General features: G+C 31.7%; 2 protein-coding genes across 4 annotated transcripts in view; one reads left to right on the top strand and one right to left on the bottom strand.

Moving 5' to 3' along the window:
- The window catches only part of LOC126740891 (src substrate cortactin), a 41,138-nt gene extending 23,711 nt beyond the window's left edge, over window positions 1–17,427 (bottom strand). The window contains exons 1-6 of one of the 3 annotated variants that reach the window (XM_050447061.1): window positions 17,337–17,413; window positions 17,193–17,273; window positions 16,958–17,139; window positions 16,636–16,879; window positions 16,412–16,522; window positions 6,907–7,072 (exon numbers count right to left, since the gene is read on the bottom strand). In XM_050447061.1, the coding sequence (XP_050303018.1) occupies window positions 6,907–7,072; window positions 16,412–16,522; window positions 16,636–16,879; window positions 16,958–17,118 (682 nt within the window). In that variant the 5' untranslated portion in view covers window positions 17,119–17,139; window positions 17,193–17,273; window positions 17,337–17,413. Of the gene's footprint in view, window positions 1–6,906; window positions 7,073–16,411; window positions 16,523–16,635; window positions 16,880–16,957; window positions 17,140–17,192; window positions 17,274–17,336 lie in introns of all 3 variants that reach the window. The other 2 variants (XM_050447062.1, XM_050447063.1) reach the window with 2 other exon arrangements.
- Window positions 17,428–17,469: 42 nt separating this feature from the next.
- LOC126740893 (DNA replication complex GINS protein PSF1-like) overlaps window positions 17,470–20,564 on the top strand; it is a 12,102-nt gene continuing 9,007 nt past the window's right edge. Inside the window, exons 1-3 of the mRNA XM_050447066.1 lie at window positions 17,470–17,632; window positions 17,699–17,763; window positions 17,823–18,082. Of these exons, the coding sequence (XP_050303023.1) occupies window positions 17,561–17,632; window positions 17,699–17,763; window positions 17,823–18,082 (397 nt within the window). The 5' untranslated portion in view covers window positions 17,470–17,560. The remainder of the gene's footprint in view (window positions 17,633–17,698; window positions 17,764–17,822; window positions 18,083–20,564) is intronic.

Here is a 20,564-nt window from a genome sequence, read left to right as displayed (position 1 = left end):
AATATTTAACTCAGCTGCAGCAGAGGACAAAATGGGCTGGCGAGGGAGATAGAGTCCAAGTGGGTGATATGGTGTTGGTGCGCGATGAAAATCTACCACCAATGAAGTGGCAGTTAGCTCGTGTAATAGAGCCACATGTGGGTGCAGACAATAAGTGCCGCGTAGTGACCATTAGAACCTCAAATGGGATTTTTAAAAGGGCGGCATCCAGGCATTGTATTTTGCCTACTGAAGATGCCACGGACGATTAGGGAGAATAGGCACATTTGTTAGTAGGTTAAGCTTTTATTTAGGGTTTGACATATTTGTCATTTGGTTAATTTAGTTGGTTTAAGGGCGATGTTAGCATCTTATTAGGTTTGAAGTTTTAAGATGATTTTTAGGTTTATATATAGGTTGAAAGATAGGCTTTCAAGGGGGGCGGGATGTTAAGTCTCATAAATGAGATTAAAATAAAAGTACAACAATGACATCATTATGCTTGGTCCAAAGACGCAAGGCGCGCAAAATACTTTATGTGTTTTGTTTTCAGTCGGCATCGAGCTTTCGCAATATAAAAGATTACGTGTATTATGAAATATAAGCATACAATTAACGGAAAGACTGGGTCGTGGGTTTAAGAGGGGGACTCTCGCTACGTTTTTCACCAAGTAAACATTCTATTTTTAGCCACTTGAAGGTCTGGTCAATTAGAGTATAAGTTTTTAGTATTATTTTGGGTTAAGGTCGTATTATTTTATTGATAAACTAAAATAGTGGTTCTATGTTGGGTTTCTTTTGAGTTATTGCATAGAAAATAAATACACCTTTAAAATTACGACTTTTGGGTTTGATTTCCAAGGGCAGCCTATAAAACATCGGCAATGGGGTTGATAATATTCAACCATGGTATATTACTTAACTTTTATATAACAAGAAAAAATACCCAAAATAAATTAGATTACTTGTTAAATCATATTATTGAGAAATTCTGAAATATTGATATCACATAAGTTTGGAAACAAAACAAAAAAAGAACAAAAATATATAAAATTTTAATATTTAGTAGCAAAGCCTTTTACTTTTAATACAACGCTACTATTTTGCATATAATTTGGCACATTTTTCCAAAGAAAGTTTTTCCCATTCCAATTTTATTGCATTAAATAAATCATTTTTATTTTTTATGCTATGTGACCTGATATCTTTATCTATTTGATCCCAGACGTTTTCTATTGGGTTAAGATCAGGTGACTGGCTGAAATTTATTTTCATCAATAACATTGGATTCTATTTTTCTGTGGTAATTTTCAAGAAAGGTGCTCTCTAGGAAATTTGATACGTTTTAGTCGATTTGCTCGAGAAACTAAAGGCTTCTTTACAGAACGATGTCCTAATAATCTATGCTCTAGCAATCTTCGTCTCACGGTTTCAGTCGAAATGTCAATGGTTAACTAATGATCATCAAAAAGCTCATTATGAATTTTTTTTGCCGATTTTCTGGGGTTAGCTGTTGAAATACGCTTTAATATACGATCAGTATTTACTGAAGTTTTCCTCTTTTAAACACAGGTTTGACTGTATTTTAGAGAGTTTTCCATGATACTTATTAGAATGTTTGGCAGTATCAATCAATTTTGTACCATTCTGATATGCTTCAATTATTTTAGTCTTCAAATCCACAGATAATAATTTTATTTGAAGCATCTTTGCCGAAATATTTAAACAGGTTCTGAGAGCACAACTTTATGTCACTGTAACTTATATGAAACTACTGAGTAATAGATAATTTGTTCCTGTGGACAAAAAAACAAATATATGGTTGTTAAATGTTTCCAAACTTTTGTGGAGTACTGTATATATATATATACATAAAGTTCGCTAACTGAAGAAAAGTCATAATCACAGTACAAAAAAAAATACAAATATTATTAAAACATCTTACATCAATATACATACATACACATATAAATTATTTTACACTACAAACATTTGCTGCTGAAAATTTAAGTAAAAAAAAACTAATCGAGAGAGTAGAAGCTTTTCTCGACCAGGAAATTTTTGAGCCTTTTCTTAAATATAAATATATTTGGGGAATTTTTTATGCTATGATGCAAGTGACTATAAATCTTACAAGGATTGTAAATAATATTTTTCTGATAAAATACTATTTGGTGACTTCTGGCAAAAAGGTCTGGCCTACGAGTATTATATACCTGGACAGATCTATTTGCTTGAAAAATTGGTTTATTAAGGAGAGTGGTAATATATAAAAACTAACCCTGTAATTAAAATATTCTTTATGGAGAGTATGATATTAAAAATTAGTTGACACTGATGTATACCCTAAATGCTAGATGTCATCGGTCCTTTTTCTTATATATTCAAGGAGAATCTCTGGATCTTACTCTCATCTTATCGAGGTGAGGTACTATCGTGCCGAAAAAAAACTGGGACAGCAAAACCTCCTAAATCTCTTGGTCTATTAGAATAATATATTTGGATATTGTCAAAGTTATTTAATTTTGTGACAGCCCCGTCAACTAAATCGTTCTTTCAAAATGCCTGTATTATCTCCTCAACAAAAAGCGATAATATAAATCTCGTCTGATAGATGGAGTTATGAGGAGCTTATAAGAAGAATCACAGAAGAATTGGGCATTAGTAAAAATACCATTTCCTTAGCTAAGGCAAAAATTGCAGAATATGGAGCTATTGTAAGAAATCCAGGTTCTGGTTGACCAAAAATTTTAAACGACATTCAAGATAGAGAGTTAGTTGGCTTTCTAAGAAACAATCCGTTTGAAACAGCAATAAAGGCGAAAGAAGACACGCAATTTCCTGGTTCTGCTAATACAGCTCGTAGTAGGATAAGAAATTCGGAAATTAAAAGTGGCTGTGCAAGAAATAAACAAACCTTTCAGTCGTGCAATAATGGCAAAATCCGCGTTTACAAGCCTTCTAATACCACATATGATGAAAGATATACACACAAGACTAATCAAAGTGGACGTTTAAGTACAAACCATTGGATCTGGATTAGTTTTAGAGGACCAAGCGTTTGTCAAACAGTGCAGGGAACGCTTAATGCCTTAGTATATTACAATATCCTGAACAATGTTATGATGCCATCGGTTGGTGTAGTCTATGGGTAAGCTGTTATCTTCCAACATGATAATTCTCCTATACATACAGCCCGTATAGTTCAAAACTATCTAGACGAAAGACGAACTCAAGTTTTACCGTAGCCCTCGAAAAGCCCTGATATCAACCCATTTGAAAACGTTTAGGGTAAAATGGAAAAATATATGTATAAAGATAACTTTAGGCTTAGAAATCAGAATGAATTACGCCTAATGATAGATGACGCATCGGACCAAATAACCGAAGAATATACCAGAAACTTAATTTTAAGTATGCCACGACGTCTGCAAGCTGTAATTGATAACGAGGGTGCGCTTACTAAGTATTAATAATTTTTTATTCCAAATTATCAAAAAAGATATTATAAGTCATATAAGAAGAGTTTATAACTTACAGTTAGTTTTGGTTTATTTATAAAATGTGTTCCAAATAAAAATAAATATCGAAAAATAAAAATGTTTTGTATTAATATTATTATTTAAATATATAATTACTAGCGGAATGCCCGCGGCGTTGCTCGCGTGAAAATAAAAGAAAAGTCGAAGAAGGCCTCCAATAATAGTAAATGCAACCCACAATACACAAAAATAAAAGTTGAAGTCACGGCTCAAAATATAAATAATGCAGAGGCACTTTTTCGATCGTATTTATTAATCAGTTTTATGCCGCTATGCGATATTTATCATATCGCTAACACCCCTGATCGGTAGAATTTCAAAAAATCCGTTCTTATCCGGTGCCTACATTATAAAAGGAACCCGATGGCAAAATTTCACGTTTCTAGCTATTGTAGTTTGGGCTCTGCGATGATGAGTCAGTCAGTCAGGACAAACTCTTTTATATATATATATATATATAGATTAAGACTCCAAAAATTCATAATGCGTAAATATGCATACCATACCCAAGGAATGCGATTTACTATAATAGACCAGGAGACAATTCCCTACTTAAATTTTAATGTCTCAGTTTTTTTTCGGCACGATGGTACTTATTTCAACAATGTAAACTGCATTAAATGTAAGGATTTTATTTTCTTCTTAAGTGCGCTCTGCGTGAGTCTCTAAATTTAATATTGCTAATGATCCTGATAGCACACTTCGGAATAATAAATACTCTTGAAGCTAAAGAACTCAGTCCCCAGTTCAGAATCCCATATCGCATGAAGGAATGGAAATTGCCATAATATAAAATTAAAAGAGCTTTAAACAAGTTTTTAATTTATTGAAAAGAATATCTACATGAGAATTCCATTGTAAATCATCTAGAATTGCTTGATGAAAGTAACTTCGTTTGTGTATCTTTAAATAAACTAACAGAATTTACTGCCTGTCCACTTCGTAAAAAAAGCAACAAAATGTTTTTATCCAAAGAGTTTTATCCTTATTGAGAAATAACTTGTTTTTTTTCAGACCATAAAATATGACTTTCATGTTAGGTGCATTGCCCTCTATAAAAGATAGAACCGAACAGAAAAGGACCTAGGATAAAGCCCTGAGTTATTACGCAAGACTTGCTACTCTACTTAATTATAACAATTTGGCTTCTGTTCTGATAATAGGATGTAAACAATGTCAATGATGATCCTCTAACACCATACCTAAAGAGTTGATGCACAAAATCAAAAGTACAAGAAAAATCTATAAATAATCCCAGAATATGTTTTCCCTTGTTAATTGCCCCCATAATCCGATTTGTAATTGGCTTTTGGAATTGTGATTTGTAATAGTGAAATTGGCATAAAGCTGTTTCCGTACTTTTAGAGAGGGTATACTGCGCAGAGTTTAATAATTCATACTTTTTAAAATAAGAATACAAAGAATTTTTTATATGCAACTCAAATAAAATAAATATAAACAACAACTGCACATAAAATAAATCTAAATTTTTTAAGAAAATTATTGGAGATTTCATCAAAACCTGCAGCATTTGAACACTTGATTAAAGATACAACATCTACGGAACAAATTGCTGGCATGAAAAAAGAATTGTATCATAAAGATGTATGCTTAGACCTAAAATTATAATCAATAGAGGTACTAAACTGAGAAGGGAAACTTGTAAAATGTTTGTTGAAATTATTGATCACTTGTTTACTAGACAGCTTTAGACTGTTTTCAACTATTTCAATGGCAGCACATTTTTTATCGTTTTGTTTTCAAGTTGTTAATAATTTTCCACAGTTTTATATTTATTTGCAGCTCCAAAAATCTTCTTATCATTTTGTTCCCTTAAAAATATTTTTAGTTTTGTTTATATATCTTGGTTAAATTTTGACATATTGCCCTATAATTTGAGTCATGCCTACAGATGTCATTATAGAAAGATACTTTTTCACTTAATGTCATTAATTCAGGACTTATGTTTTTTACTTTGATTTTCATTATTTAATTTTTTTACCAATGGGAACCAAACACATCTCATAATGATAACAGAATATATGAAAAAAAATATCAAGAGCAGTGTTGTGCCAGTCTTCATCCTCCAATGATGATAAAAATTAAGCAAAATGATCATTTGAAAAAATTCGTCGTATGATACAGATGTTACTTTAGTTTTTTGATTTTTATGAATGTCCAAACATAAAAATTGAGCAATGTGATCTAACAGGTTCAAATCCACAACCATAGCCTCAAAAGAAACGACATTTGAAATCCGAAAATTGTCAATATAAGACTGTAAATGTGGTGTTATTTTTGTTGGTTCTCTAATTATATGGCACAGATCAAAGGTACCTATCAGATCAAAAAACATGGTCAAATTAAGACTAAAGAAAGTTTACATTGAAATCACCTCTCAGTATCACAGAATAGCTATTCTTTAGGACACTATCAAGAAGATTAATTAAACAAATAAGGAAATCATCATAAAATTACCACTAGGTACTCTATAGACAACAAATAAAATTACTTTTAAACTCCCAATCAAAATAACGGCACATTCTAAAATTTTAAAATTTTCCCTGAAATTGTCATTTTTGTATATCGCTACACCACCGTGTTTAAAACTTTTTCTGCAGAAACTACTACATAAACTAAAATTAGAATTTAATTTCCTGCTCTTGGGGAAATTGCTGCCAGTGCTCTGACAATATTCTTATTTGAAAGGGCAATATCTAGCTCAATTTTTTTGTTTGAAATACACTGAATGTTTTGATGGCAAATCTTTAAAGGGCTCTAAAAATTTTTATTTGTCTCGAAATAACTTTTTTGTAGTCTCAACCTTTTTAGTATGTTGAACTGTTAAAAGGGCTGCATCATTTAAATTAGGAAAAGTTAATACTGTAGAATTGCAAAAAAACTTCATCATCCAAAATTATATTTAAATGTTTATCATTTCAATATCATCCAATATCAAAGTCATTATTTTTGGACTGAAAATTTATATTTGTAATAAAGACATTATCGTCTGAGTGGACCGTTTTAAAATAAGTTAGATTCTTTAAATGGTAATCATTTTTAAAAATAATGTTGAAATCAGCATTATGGTTATTAATATCTATAAATACTTTACATAAATAAATACTTTATTTTTTATTTTTTTTTCTTCTTTTTTTTATTTTATAAATACTTTACATATCTAGGAAAAAAATTGTTTAGACAAAAAGCATATTTACTAAGCTTGCAGTTAAACCTATAAATCATATTGTTTATGACAGTGTTTGGTTTTAGAAATGGTATAGCCACCACGATTATGTTTGTATCCAGACATTCCTTTAATTTTGAGTTTAATTCCCTAAACGAGAGGTATATTCATGATATGAAAGAGTGGAAGTAGAAATACCTTTTTGGGATTCATGTTTTTCCACTTTTTCTACATGGTCCCATCCCACAGCAGATTTATCCTGTCGGTCACTTTGAACACCAAATTTCCCACCAAAACCTGCTACATAGTCCTTTTGTGAGGCATGTTTTTCAATTTTCTCCTTGTGGTCCCAGCTAACGGCACTCTAAAATAACACATAGGTTCAACTGGGGTAAATCTAAGTGTATTTTACAATGATGTTATATTAGTTCTTCACAATAATGTGTTATTTTGATCACCAAGCAATTCAGTATTGGGTTAAAATTTCAGTTATAAAAAAGTTTAAAAAGAAACATGTGCATTTTGTTGTGAAATATTATGATTTAAATTACTTTCAAAAAAGGTAAGTAGTTTTGTATTGGATACCTAAGTTTTTTGGACGATAATACCCAATTTTTGACAAAAAAAATTGTTTTCCCAACAAGTTTAAGCAGGAAAATGTTAGGTCATGCTAAAGTTATGCAACTTATAATAATAATGTTTAAAGTGGTGAATGGATTAGAAAGAAAATACTGATGGAGATAATTAAAGACAGGCGTGCTATGTACAAAATAAAAATAAAAAACCTTAATAATATTTTACTTATTGAACATAACTTTAAAATATTGGTTAATAATAAAATTAAATCTAGCGAAATAACTAATATAAACGGTATTGTGAAGCCAATGGGTAACTAAAGATACTTCGGTCATCCTCCACTAAATTTATTTAAAAAATAATATTAATCCGACATGTTTCGGACATATAACATGTCCATCATCAGGGATAACAAATTAAGGGGTTCTGTCAATACATCTTATAGATCTAATGCTTCAGACAAGGTTAAAACGAACTAAGATACATGAGAATGGGACCAAACATGGATTCACAAAAACTTTAAAATTACATAACTACGACAATAGAATAATTGTTTTTTTGTTTTGCAATTTAAATCGTGCGTACCGGCTTAATATCAAATAGTAGCAATTGATTTTTGTTAGGAGATGTAACTTTGGCACACACACAGTTATATATCTGAGAGGCTATTAGATTTCAAACTCTTCTGGTATGATCACGCAGACATCAGAGTTAAGAAAGCCACCTGCGAGCTTTGGGCAGGAGGACTTTCGGTAGCACCTGGGGTCTGGGCCCTATGGTCAATTACGTAATCTACTCAGCTATTATCAAAGCTCTTCTCACACACGGTGCTATGGTCTGCTGGGCCTGAACAGGGAAAGCAAAAATCCGAGCTCAACTGAATAAAGTCCAATGCCTTGTGCCTACGCATAACGGGTTCCATACGAACGGCCTTAACTAAAGAGCCTGAGACTCTAGGCTTCCGCCCCTGGACCTTGTGGTGGAATTCAAGGCAATGATGGCTGCGCATAGGCTACATAGCGCATACGCTTGGTGAACTACGAGTTGGTGAGACTGGGTCATGCAAAGTGTGTTAAGGGTTTTGCGACGAATATCGCAGGCATATTGCTAAATAGACGAATCACCCGTTTTACAGATGGCTCAAGAATGAACAACATAGTTGGTCTAATGTTCTGCACGAACAGATTGCAGCATTCACATATTGCGGACAACCCGGAATGCTGATGGTATTGGAAGGAGGATGAAACTGCGGATCACCTTATCGGGAAGTGCGCAGCATTCACGCGCACTATTCAAACATATCGCTAATACCTACAGTTTACTCAATGACATTAAGTCTTTCAAACTAAAAGTGTCTCATTGGATTTTTCCAGGGCTATTAGCCTCTAATAACCCTCGGTAAGGGCACGACGAATCCATTAAGACATTTATGTGCATAACAGCGCCTTTGTCTGCCCATTGCCTTACAATTACAAGTAGCATTTATTGCATATACAAAAAAACAATTATCGTATTGTCGTAGTGATGTAAATTTAAAGTTTTAGTAAATCCATGTTTGGTCCCATTCTCATGTATCTTAATTCGTTTTAACCTTGGCTGAGGCACTAGATCTATAGGGTGTATTGAAGGAACCCCTTAATTTGTTATCCCTGATGATGGACATGTTATATGTCTGAAACATGTTGAATATTATTTTTTAAATAAATTTAGTGGAAGATGACCGGAGTATCTTTAGTTACCCATTGACCTATTAACTCCACTGCAAGAATGGACTACTTCTTCAAATTCAATAAGAATTTGGTAGAGATAAGTAAGAATATTGCGTCAGAAATTAATTAAGCGATTGTTGAAATAATTACAAACCAATAACAGTCATATCTGTGTCTTCCAAAATAGTAGAGAAAGTCATTAAAAACTGGATGACCGATTTTATAGAGACCTGTTAAATTTGACCAGTTTCAGTATGGATTTGTTAAGAATAGCAGTACTCTTGGTGCAGTTACGGACTTAATAAACCACATAACGGAAGCACTTGATAAGAAATTGTGGATCTTCGTGGATCTATAAAATGCTTATGATGTCGTAAGCATTGATATATTACTACAAAAACTACAAAGTATGGGTTTCAGAAGAAATATATATAACAGTACGTTACAATTGAAAATATTCATAGCGAAGTACTCTTCAATGGTATTACTTGGAGTACCCCAGGGTTCTGAACTTGTACCTCTACTGTAGTAGTTTAGTACCCGTTACTATGCTTTTCCTGACGACACACTTTTAGTGTACTTTGGTGAGAGGGAGAAATCATTGGTAGAATCGTTAGATAGGAATTTAAGACTATATTATTATTAAATTGGTTGTATTATAAAAAACTAAAAAGTAATATTAAAAAAATAAATGGTATAATATTTAAGCAAAAGAATAAACGTATATTAGAACTGAACATACAAATTAATAACGTGTGTAAAAATACATTTTTCTCTTTCATCTTCGATATTTTCCTCAGATATAGAAAAACTAATTTTGACAAATTCAAGTAATGCAAAATAAAATCTTGAAAGTGTTGTTTAAACATGATAGATTGATTAATATAGAGACTTTATATGGAGGACTTAAGATACCAAAAATTAATGTAATATTTAATTTAGAACAAGTATAGCTAATTCACAAAACGTTATGTAAATCATAAAAATTGAATATAAATATTACTATGTCAAATATTATTCATGAAAGAAAATATTTATGGAGTCCCTGTAATAACGAATATAGACTTAAACAATGTTGTGGTACAAGCCAGTAACTTATGAAAATATTAGGCATATAGAAAGTTACAGTTTATTTATAAAGTTAAGGTTATATCTAAAGATTTTTTAGAGTGTAGAATTTCTTCAACACTGTTAAAGTAAAAGTTGTAGAGTGTATCTCAAATTCAGAGCTCAATTAGAAAAGCACTCAGCACTGTTTAGTGAACTAGTTTCTTATCATCACAGTATTAAAGTTTGTAAGGTTTGAAATAAATAAATGATGTTTTCAAAAAAAAACTTATTGTCTTTTTGAAATTGAAATTTTCTTTTTACGAACGATCTTTTTCATTTAACATATATATCGTATATAACCAAATTCCTGAAAGATTCAAAAAAATATCATTAGGCGGATTTAAGTATTTTTATAAGAAATTTTTACGAGAATAGAATGATTCCCTGTTAAATTTTTATCGCATTCATTTGGCACTGAGCGTTATTGCGTTGTTATAGTAGCTATTTATTATGCTAGTAATGTCATTATACATATACAGTGGTGGCCAAAAGTATGGAAACTTTAAACTTTTTCAAAAAATGCAGAAAATATCGCAATGCGAAAACTGTCAAAAATATAAATAAACAGCTTATCAGCAAATAAAGAAATTCTAATGGAGGTAAAGCAAAAGAATGTTGTTTATTAGTTTTGATGAAAGAGGTGTTATTTCTCTGTCGCCAAATGTATGGAAACCTTTAATAAAATCATAATTATTGTTTACTACAAGCTGTTTAACGGTACGATTTTGTTTGAGTGAAGACAGGCATCATGCCTAAGTGTAAATACTTATCTAGTGATTTAAAAAGTAAAATATTTGAACTATACCAGAAGGGTTATAAACAAATTGGAATAAGTAAAAATTTAAACATTTTAAAAGGCACTGTTTCAAAAATAATTAAAAAATTTGAAGAGAGAGGATATGTTTCGGTAGCCCACAAGCAAGGAAGACCAAAAAAGTTGTCCAAAAGAGCTATGAAGGTAATGAAAAGAATATATAAGAAATGAGTGAAATGGGGATTTCTGTGTCTGCTCGCACGGTGCGAAGAAGGCTAAATGAAGTGGGGCCTTTTGGAAGAGTTGCTGTAAAGAAACCACTAATATCAAAGAAAAATAGAAGGGATCACTTGAAATTTGCACGAGATCATCTTACCTGGTCTCACCAAAATTGGAATAGGACATTTGGACAGGAAGATTCGAAACCATTCGATTTCAAACAAGGCTCAACTGTGGGAAATACTGCAAACTGAGTGGGCTGCCATTTCCAGTGAAGACTGTGCAAGACTTGTCGATTCTATGCCACAAAGATGTAGAGAAGTAATAAATTCGGAGGGATATGCCACAAAATATTAGCAGATTTTGATTTAGATGTAATTTATATAAATAACTTTCTTCAGTTTCCAAACTTTTGGCCAAGAAAATATTAATTTTATTTAATTTTCTTTTTATAATACGTTTAATTTTAAATTAATATGTTTAGTTAGACAATATATTATATATACTTTATCACAATATGAGTAACTTTATTATAGTTCCTGGTTTCTTAAAAAAAAATACAAATTAAAAAAGTTTCCATACTTTTGGTCACCACTGTATGTGTACGGCGTGTGTGTGGAATAGTATAGGATTATGTTATGAGTAATATAGATAATCTGGTATTATTTTGTAAATATGTATATTTATAGATAATTTGAATTTGGATTTTTTTTTATTTTATTATTTTGTTTTTTTCATTGAGTTTTGTAATTTACTTTACACATGGAGTTAAACCTGTATCTTTTTAAAATTGTTTTTAAACAACCTTTTTGCCATTTTTGTAAATAGATATATAGTTAAATAGTAAGAGTAATAAATGCAATTTCTTACATAATATGTGTGCATGTTGACTAAAAGAATAGGGAATAGGTATGGCAATATAAAAAAAATAACATTAGTTAGTTGTTAGTGTGATTACAGTATTAACACAGTAAATTGGAGAGTGTGGAATTAACACACTTTACAAAAAAGGAAAATAGATTGTCTTAAACAAACAAAGCTGGACAACACAATTACCATAAAGCAGTGGCGGCTTGTGGTATTTAAAACATGTATGAGGCCCAAAAAAAGAAAAATTTGCAAGTCACCTTGGTGGTAGACCACAAGAATGATTCCATGACTTGTTGACCTTTTTCTATAGAGTTCATCGCCAATGAAAATGAAAAAATCCAAAAAAATGAAACTCAAAAATAATTATTAAACACAAAAATATAACAGATAACGTTAACGATTAACATTATGATCAAGTACAACAGAACAAAAGAACAAACAAATTCTTACTCCTAATTTAATTTTTCCACTTCTTATATATTCTATATAAATCTATTGACCTGTCTTTGAAATTTGCAAATTTATTTGTTATGTCGTCATAAATCTCATCAGATCACTTATACTGTGTAGAATTCCTTTCTCAATAGCCTTTACTGCTAAATCCGTAAGGCGATCTTGAGTCTTTGAATTACTTAAATAAGTTTTAATTCTCTTAAGATAAGAAAAATTCCTTTATACCCACTTGTTGCGGAAGTGGTTATAACACTAGGCAAAACAGTTTGTATGGTTCTGAAGAGATAATTTTAAATTCTTTGTATAATACTTCCCAACATTTGTTGAACATCTAGATTTCGAAATCCCTGCATTACACTAAGTTCATTTTTTAATTGGTTCTTTTCAAAAACATTTGGGTACATCTTTATTAAACATTCATTAAATACCTTTCAGGAAATTTCTTAATAAATCATTAAATTTTGAAGTATCTCTGAAGAAAGAAAATTCAATTTGTGAACATTATCAAAATGAGTACCTACATAATGGTACACAAATGCAATCTGTTGTTTAGTTTCTACTATTCTGTTTTCTTGGCACTTATGTTTTTTTTGACCAAGTAAAATAATCTTTAAATATATCGGCGTTTCTTAATTCAGAAATTCGTTAAGCAGCAATTTTTATTTGATTGAAATAGTACATTATATATAGGCTCTTATTCTGCAAAAGTTGGAAAAGTGAATTTGTATATGCAAATATCTCAAAATTGATCTTGTGAAAAACCTTGTACTTCTCTTGTTGCTCTTATTATTGAAAATTTAAAATATATATTAATAATTTCTGTCTTACTGTTAAAAAAAAATCCAAATAATTATTCTTCTAAAACAGGAATTAGAGTTTAGAATACAGTTTTCTGAAGGTTTGTATGCCAAATTTAAGACATTAATTTTACAATTTATATTTTAGAATTTTGGTTATACATTTAAAATGAATATAATACATTTAAAAATAATATGATTAATATGTTAGAATATAAATATTATTTCAAAATAATTTTATAATGGAATTTTCACAGATGGGGCCCAGACTCACTTGCTTTATACAACCAGCCGCCACTGAAATGAAGTTCCTAGTTTTGATTTTGCCTCTATTAGGCTTATTATAACAACACCCACTCAAAGACAAGGCCTTAGTGCTTGGCGCGTGACGTCATCGATGTGGGCCACCGATTTTTAAAAACCAAGGGATTTCATATGCTAATATCTCAATATTTGGCTTATTTTAAAAAATGCTAGGAATAGAATAGAGTTCAGGAAACATTCAAAGGTATGTTTTAGTTCTGGTTGAATGTCAGGTTAAATATTATAGTGTAATATTAAATGCAGACTCCCAACTCCCCTACATCTGCGCCAAAATTCAACATATGTATTTAGGTATTTTTTTATTTTTTTTATACCACTAAGTAGTAAAAAATGTTATTATATACACATAAATACATATATTGACTTTAAAAGCTTAAAAAGCTTAGGTATACTCCAGTTCATGTAATTTGTTAATTGCAGAAAAAGAAGCACAATTTTTCTTCGAGGTGTCAAAATCAGGAAAATAAAATTTTTGGTCTGGTTTAGAGTTAAGCCAATTATTAAATACACATTTAAGTAAGTGAACTGTGTCAAATAGGTAAAATAATGGTCTCTGATTATCTATCGGATAAGGATAAACAATGCTAAGTTGGTCTGCAGTGGAAAAATGACTAATGGCTTTCCTGTTAATGGCATTATTATCACACTATTAAAAAACTATGTACCCAATCTCCTCTAAATTTTCAATAATTAATAGTCTTAATAAAATTATAAAGTATGTCTGATGTAATTTTGGAGATGGGAGCTATGTGAACTACTTCCTTCAAGCTGGAGCATACACTTGTAATCATGAAGGTAAATGCCGAGGAAGCTAGAGACTTATTATTGACTGATGTTCCAGTGATATTACCACCTTTATAGTCCATGTAAGGGTCAATATGAATTTCATCAAAAAGTAATGTCACAAATCTCCCATGATCCTTTAGTAAACTAAACACATTTCGGGCATAAGTTAAAAACATTTTTTTTTCATCTATGTGGGGATCAGTCATGTGTTGTGTTTTGTCATGTAGTTTGAGGATGTGGTAAAATTAGGGATGCATAATCTCTCAAATACTTGTATGCATGAGGACTAATAGTATAGATTATAGAAGTCAAAATTATTGTACTACTTGAATATCTGTACCTTTCCTTTGTAAGCAAAGCTAATTGTTCACAAATAAAATCTAAAGAATGCACTATTTTGTTGTCTTCAATGTTTTTAAAACTTTTTAGTATGTTTGACACAAAATCGAACACACGTTTCATTTTATTTATGTCATTTGATGGTTTGGCATGATCGAGAATAGTATTGCCAAGGGTATTGGTAGCAGTCTCGGTAGCAGTATTTGTAGGTGGCAGATTTAAGTCACAGTCGGTGTTGTCATTATTGGTAACATTTTCCTTCAAAGGCAGGGTAATAATAGTAAGGTCTATTGCTTCAAGTATTGCATATAAATCATCTAAACTATGGGAAGTATATGGAGTTTTAAATTTTGATGTTAAAACATAAACTGGCTCGCTATACAAAAAAGTTTCAAAAGTTTCAGTCATGGTTTTAGTAATTCTATTGTAAAAATTTTACCTGTGTTGGAATCTTGAACTTAATATGTATAATAAAACGTATAATAAAGTACTCTTTATTATACTACCTTCAGGAAAATGAGCTTCACATACTTTGGTGTTGTTTGTGGGCTCAAAGTCATCTTTGTGTATGGCTTTTACCCATTTTCCCCTTAGATTTAGGTATATCCTTAGGAAAACCGAAGACATGCACTTTGGGTCCGTTTTTATGGTTTCCGTTACAACCCGGAACACAACACTTTTGAGGCATATTTACACTCTGGTATAAACTACAAGCCGAACTAGGAGAAAAACATTAAATTAAACACGAACTAAAGTATTAAAATCTGATATAAACAAATAAAACCGCGACCGAGAACCGGTTTTTTCGAGGATTTTTCTAGTCCGAAATTACGATTTTGCGATTTAAAAGTACGCGAAGAGTTTACATAAATATAACATACACGTTTCGCAGAAATAAACAGTTCCGATTTTAGAAAAAAACACAAAAATGGGCTAATGCTTACTGGGGATCTCGTCAGAAATACCGGCAACCACAGAACATAAATATAAACAACCTAAACCCATAGAGAAATGAATACTAAACCTAACCTCTCGTTTCATCAGGTGGCACAACTAGTAGATGCGCCGTTGTCACATTTATATAGAAAGAACTCCTATTGGCAAGTAACAAGGTATTAGATAAATGATACAATTTGAAAAAATGGAAGTTTAAATTATAAAAAGAGAAATAAGGATGCACTCTTTTTTTTTTAACTAAATTGTAAAGTAAGAGCAGTTAAAGATATAGATTGAATTATTTTAAGATAGTAATAGATCATCCTAACGTTCACGGCAATCTGCAAAGTCTGGCAGCGTTGCAGGCAGCCTTCCGTGGACGAACACCGGCAGCGTCAACAGCTGAATTCACGCGAAAATCAACCCGAAGTGCATGGCCCAAACGTGTGACGTCACGAACAAAATTTTTTGGAGCGCTTTGTCCTTTTGTAGAGGTGTTATTGATTATAATGACAGCAAAATTCTTAAACATAAATTTTTATTTATAAATACAATAGTTCTTGAGACAAATGTAAAACCTAAATAAAACCAATTTTGATAATTATCAGATGTTAATTATTTGTTTTTTGGTCATAGATTTTACATTTTCCATTTTTAGGTAATGTAAAATATAAATAAAACAAAAACGTTGAACTGAAATTTTTGCTTCGAACCAGTTAGGAATCCAATGTCAGAATTTCTATATGAAGTAGACAAAAACCGGATGAATTGTTAGATGAATAGTTAGCAATTACATTCCCAACACCATAACCACTTATTTTATTTTTTACCTTATCAACTCTATCTGTTTGCACCCCGAATTTACCACCAAATCCTGTGGAATAGTCCTTTTGAGATGCATGTTTTTCAATCTTTTCTTTATAATCCCAACTTACTGCACACTAGAATTAATTGTGCAAAAACTACATATATTGCAACATTTCTGTGATAAATATAATTAAATTCCAACCAGCATAAGATAATGAGACTACTAATTTAAAAAAAATACACCTACCTTATCAACCCTATCCTCTTGTACCCCAAATTTGCCACCGAATCCTGTAGAATAATCCTTTTGGGATGCATGCTTCTCAACTTTTCCCACATATTCATGCCCCACTGCAGATTTATCCATTCGATCCTTTTGGATGCCAAACTTACCACCATAGCCAATAGCTGGATTATCAGGTGCTTCTTCTAAAGCTTTTTTCTTTTTCTGGACATCTGATTCTTCAGTTTCACGCCTCAGTTTTTCCATGCTATGAAAAATGTAATAATAAAATGGCTTTTTGGAACACAACTTAAAGAGATAAAAAGAAAGATAAGGAATGGCTTACTCTATTGCACCAGCAGTCCGCCCACTTCCTTGGACTGTTGTAGAGCCCCATCTTTGCTGTTCTTCTGTGACATCATTGATGAAATCTGGGTCCGTTTCCCATTCATCATCGTCCTGGTTATCTTTTATGTTTACCTGTTGTCCCGCAGCTGCTTTCCACATTTTGTATAAGAAATATTTGGTCTAAAATAGCAGAATAATAATGTTTCAGAAAGTTTTTCTTTAATGATTCATACCGTGAAAGTAGATGAAATTCCTAGAAAACCTTTTTTCCAAGAAGTCTTAAATGGGTAACTAGAGAGGATTTTTTTCTACACCTTATGTGGGAAAAGAATAATAATTATTCAGATTTATAATATCCTTAATAATATTATGTTTACCTCTGGTGGCACCGCCCGGAATATTCTTTGGCTAATCAAATTTTATCGGAGACAAATCCGGTCCTGCATGTTTTGTCAACGTCACATGTCAATTATATTTGACAAGTAACAGCTGATGCGCGTGACAAATGGCAGCATTTGGCGCGAAACTTTGACATTTAAAATATATTTGAGGTTAGACTTGCTATTGATATTATTGCCCGAAACCTCAACGAATTTTTAAAATGTTTGCCGAAAAAGCATGCAATTTAATAAAAGAAGTCTCCCGTTGTGAAGATGTGTTGCCTCCTTACAATGTAAGCTAATAATAAATTTTTTATTTACCTTTAACATCAATATTACTACTAGACAGTTTTTTTTAGCTAGATTTAGTGAAAGAAGTCTGTACAGAAGTAAAGCAGTTACACGAACAAAACAAGAAAGATGGGTAAGTAGGCTTATTAAGTCCCCTTAAGGTTAATTACTAACAGGTTTCATGAATTTTAGATCAGTAGTAGTAAATGAAAGCGGCATAGCAAACTATAACAATGCCTTATATCCAACTTTGAGGGTAGGTGCTGCAGCAGTAAAAAGAAACATAAGATGTCTCATAGCCTACCATTATAACCGCATAAGGATGTTACGAGAAATGAGATGGGAATTTGGCAGTGTATTACCTGCAGATATCAAAACTAATTTGAGCAGGAGTGAAGTTGAATGGTTTTCCCAGTACTCAAGAAGTTTGGCCAAGTATATGAGATCTATAGGTACAATATATGAACATCAATATTAATGCCATCAATTGTTTTGTGCCACCCAACTCACCCACGGTATTGTATCAGGCTCTTTTTGACTATATCTCAACTCTAAATTGTGTACAAAACCAAAAGGTCTAATCGTTAATAGATATTAAGATTAATTTGCAGGTACCAGTACAGGGTGTTGATGGCAAAATACCATTATTACATGATTTTTTGTCATTTTTTGACATGCATCACTAATAACATATAACACTATCTCAAATACTCACAACAGAATCCTTGGCCTGGTACTATTATTGGGTGTTCTATTATTACTATCCTGGTATCATCAATTGTATATGTCAGGTTACTGAGGGTTTCCCACTAGTTCCTGAAAACTCTTATCATCCTGCTATTTCTATTTTTGTAAGAGTTGATATCCAGAGTCAAAGGAAGTTTGAGGCTAAGTCTCAGAGTGTGGGCTATAACTTTAGAAAAGCCAATCTTTACATTGTTATATCAGCTTATTTTTGAGATCCAATGGGACTTCTTGCATGATATAGTTGACATTAACCCATTAGTGCATGAACTTATAAAAATTGTTTTTTATGTATTTTTTCTTTATGAATTAGTTAAATGACTTAAATAAGATATAAAAAAAAATACAAAAATCAACAACAATCAACAAGTGTGTTGTGATTCGTAATTTTCGAAACAATTTTTTGGATGAAGTCCACAGTCACATTTTACACATATAAAGTTACTTTTTTTCTTGCATACTTGGCACCTTTGATCAGATTCATTGTACCAAATTAAATGTCCTATATTATCAAATCTAGAGGCTTTATGAACTGGAAGCATAGTTTTTCCTCTACTTGGTTTTTTACCATAGAACTGTAAAAAACTTAGGGCGATATAGCTCCAAAATTCTAGTAAGGAGGCACATTTTGCATCATTTGGTCTTAGCTTTTTCATAAGTACCCATCCATTTGAGATGCTTGCATCTAATAAATATGAAACTATTGGCCAATACCATTTTCGCTGTCACATTCTTGTCCTATACAAAGCAATCAGCCCATCCATTTTATCAACTCCTTATTTATTGTATACCTTGTTTATTGTATCCAGCTATAATTTTTGGTTGTGGAATTTGTTTTTTAGTTTTAGTTTCCTTACACCATCTAGATGTGGTAACAATGTCATTACTTTCGAAGTTGGTACCCAATATCACAACCTTGTTGTCCTTCCATTGTACAAAAGTAACGTTATCACAAGAAACAAAACTGTGGCTTGCCCTTGGTTTTGATTTGCATGAAGTACTTTCAGGAAATGGACACTTTTCCGTTCGAATCTCTCTTACTGTTACCGTTGCACAAATTTTATTTTCTGAGAGATGGTTCAGTAAACTCAGGCTTGTAAAATAATTATCAAAAAAATTTTATATCCTTTGTTAGAAGGCACTTCCAATTTATGTAGTAAGGACATAACCACGTCTCAAAAGTAATCTCAAAAGAAATGTAAATCTCAAAAGAAATCATGTATCCATTACTACTGCCCAGTTTTTGAAGCCGAACCTTATCGGCTTGCCCTTGATGTACTGTTTGGCATAGTGTTTGCCATAGTAGGGTATCATGCTTTCATCAATTGAAAGATGTTCATCCAAACCTCCGTGTTTTTTGAAATTCAGTGAGTTCAGTAGAGGGCGAATTTTGTAAAGCCGGTCACTGCGATCAATATTAGCATTATCGTTGAAATGGATGTGGCTTTTAAGGGACTCTATGCACCAATGGGTTAATAATGACCCTGCATCTAGCTTCTACACTAAATTAAATACAGCTTTTGCGCAATCAGTCCGTCTGTTTAAAAGGCGTAATAGCAAATATGATTATACCAGTTGGTATACCTCTCAAATTGTTAAAGACCTAAAGGAAAAATCTAGGCTACATAATAGATGGAAAAAAACAAAATCGATTGTTGATTACAATGTCTTTAAAGCATTAAAATCCACTATTAAATCAAGTATCGATTTAGCTTATAAAGATTATATAGTCAATACTGAATAATATATTTAAAAAAGACCCGAAAAAAAGGCAAAGAATGTTTAGAATTCCTGGGTCAATGAGTTTTAACATATATATTTAACTAACCCTGATGATATAGTCAATGTATTTGCCAACTTTTTTGGTAATGTTTTTAATTAATCTCTACCCTCCCCTAGTTTATTTAATGATGATGTCTTTTCTCAAAATATAGCAGTTTCAAAACTGAATCATGCAGATGTGCTAAATTCTCTTAAAAAACTTAAAAGTGAATAAACTTCTGGTTTTGATGGTGTGCCATCCTATCTGTTGTGTGATTGTGCCTCTGCATTTGTGAAGCCTCTCTGTACTATCTTTAATTTATCTCTCTGTACAAGCACCTTTCCCAAAGATTGGCAATTTGCCGAAATTTGTCTCATCTTTAAATCGGGAGAAAAAAATGTGGTGGACGATAGTTTTGTCCAATTTCC

This window comes from Anthonomus grandis, chromosome 10, assembly GCF_022605725.1.
Source record: "Anthonomus grandis grandis chromosome 10, icAntGran1.3, whole genome shotgun sequence".
Lineage (NCBI taxonomy): Eukaryota > Metazoa > Arthropoda > Insecta > Coleoptera > Curculionidae > Anthonomus > Anthonomus grandis.
Note: the sequence above shows the minus strand (reverse complement) of the source record. Positions and strands in the feature narration are given on the sequence as shown.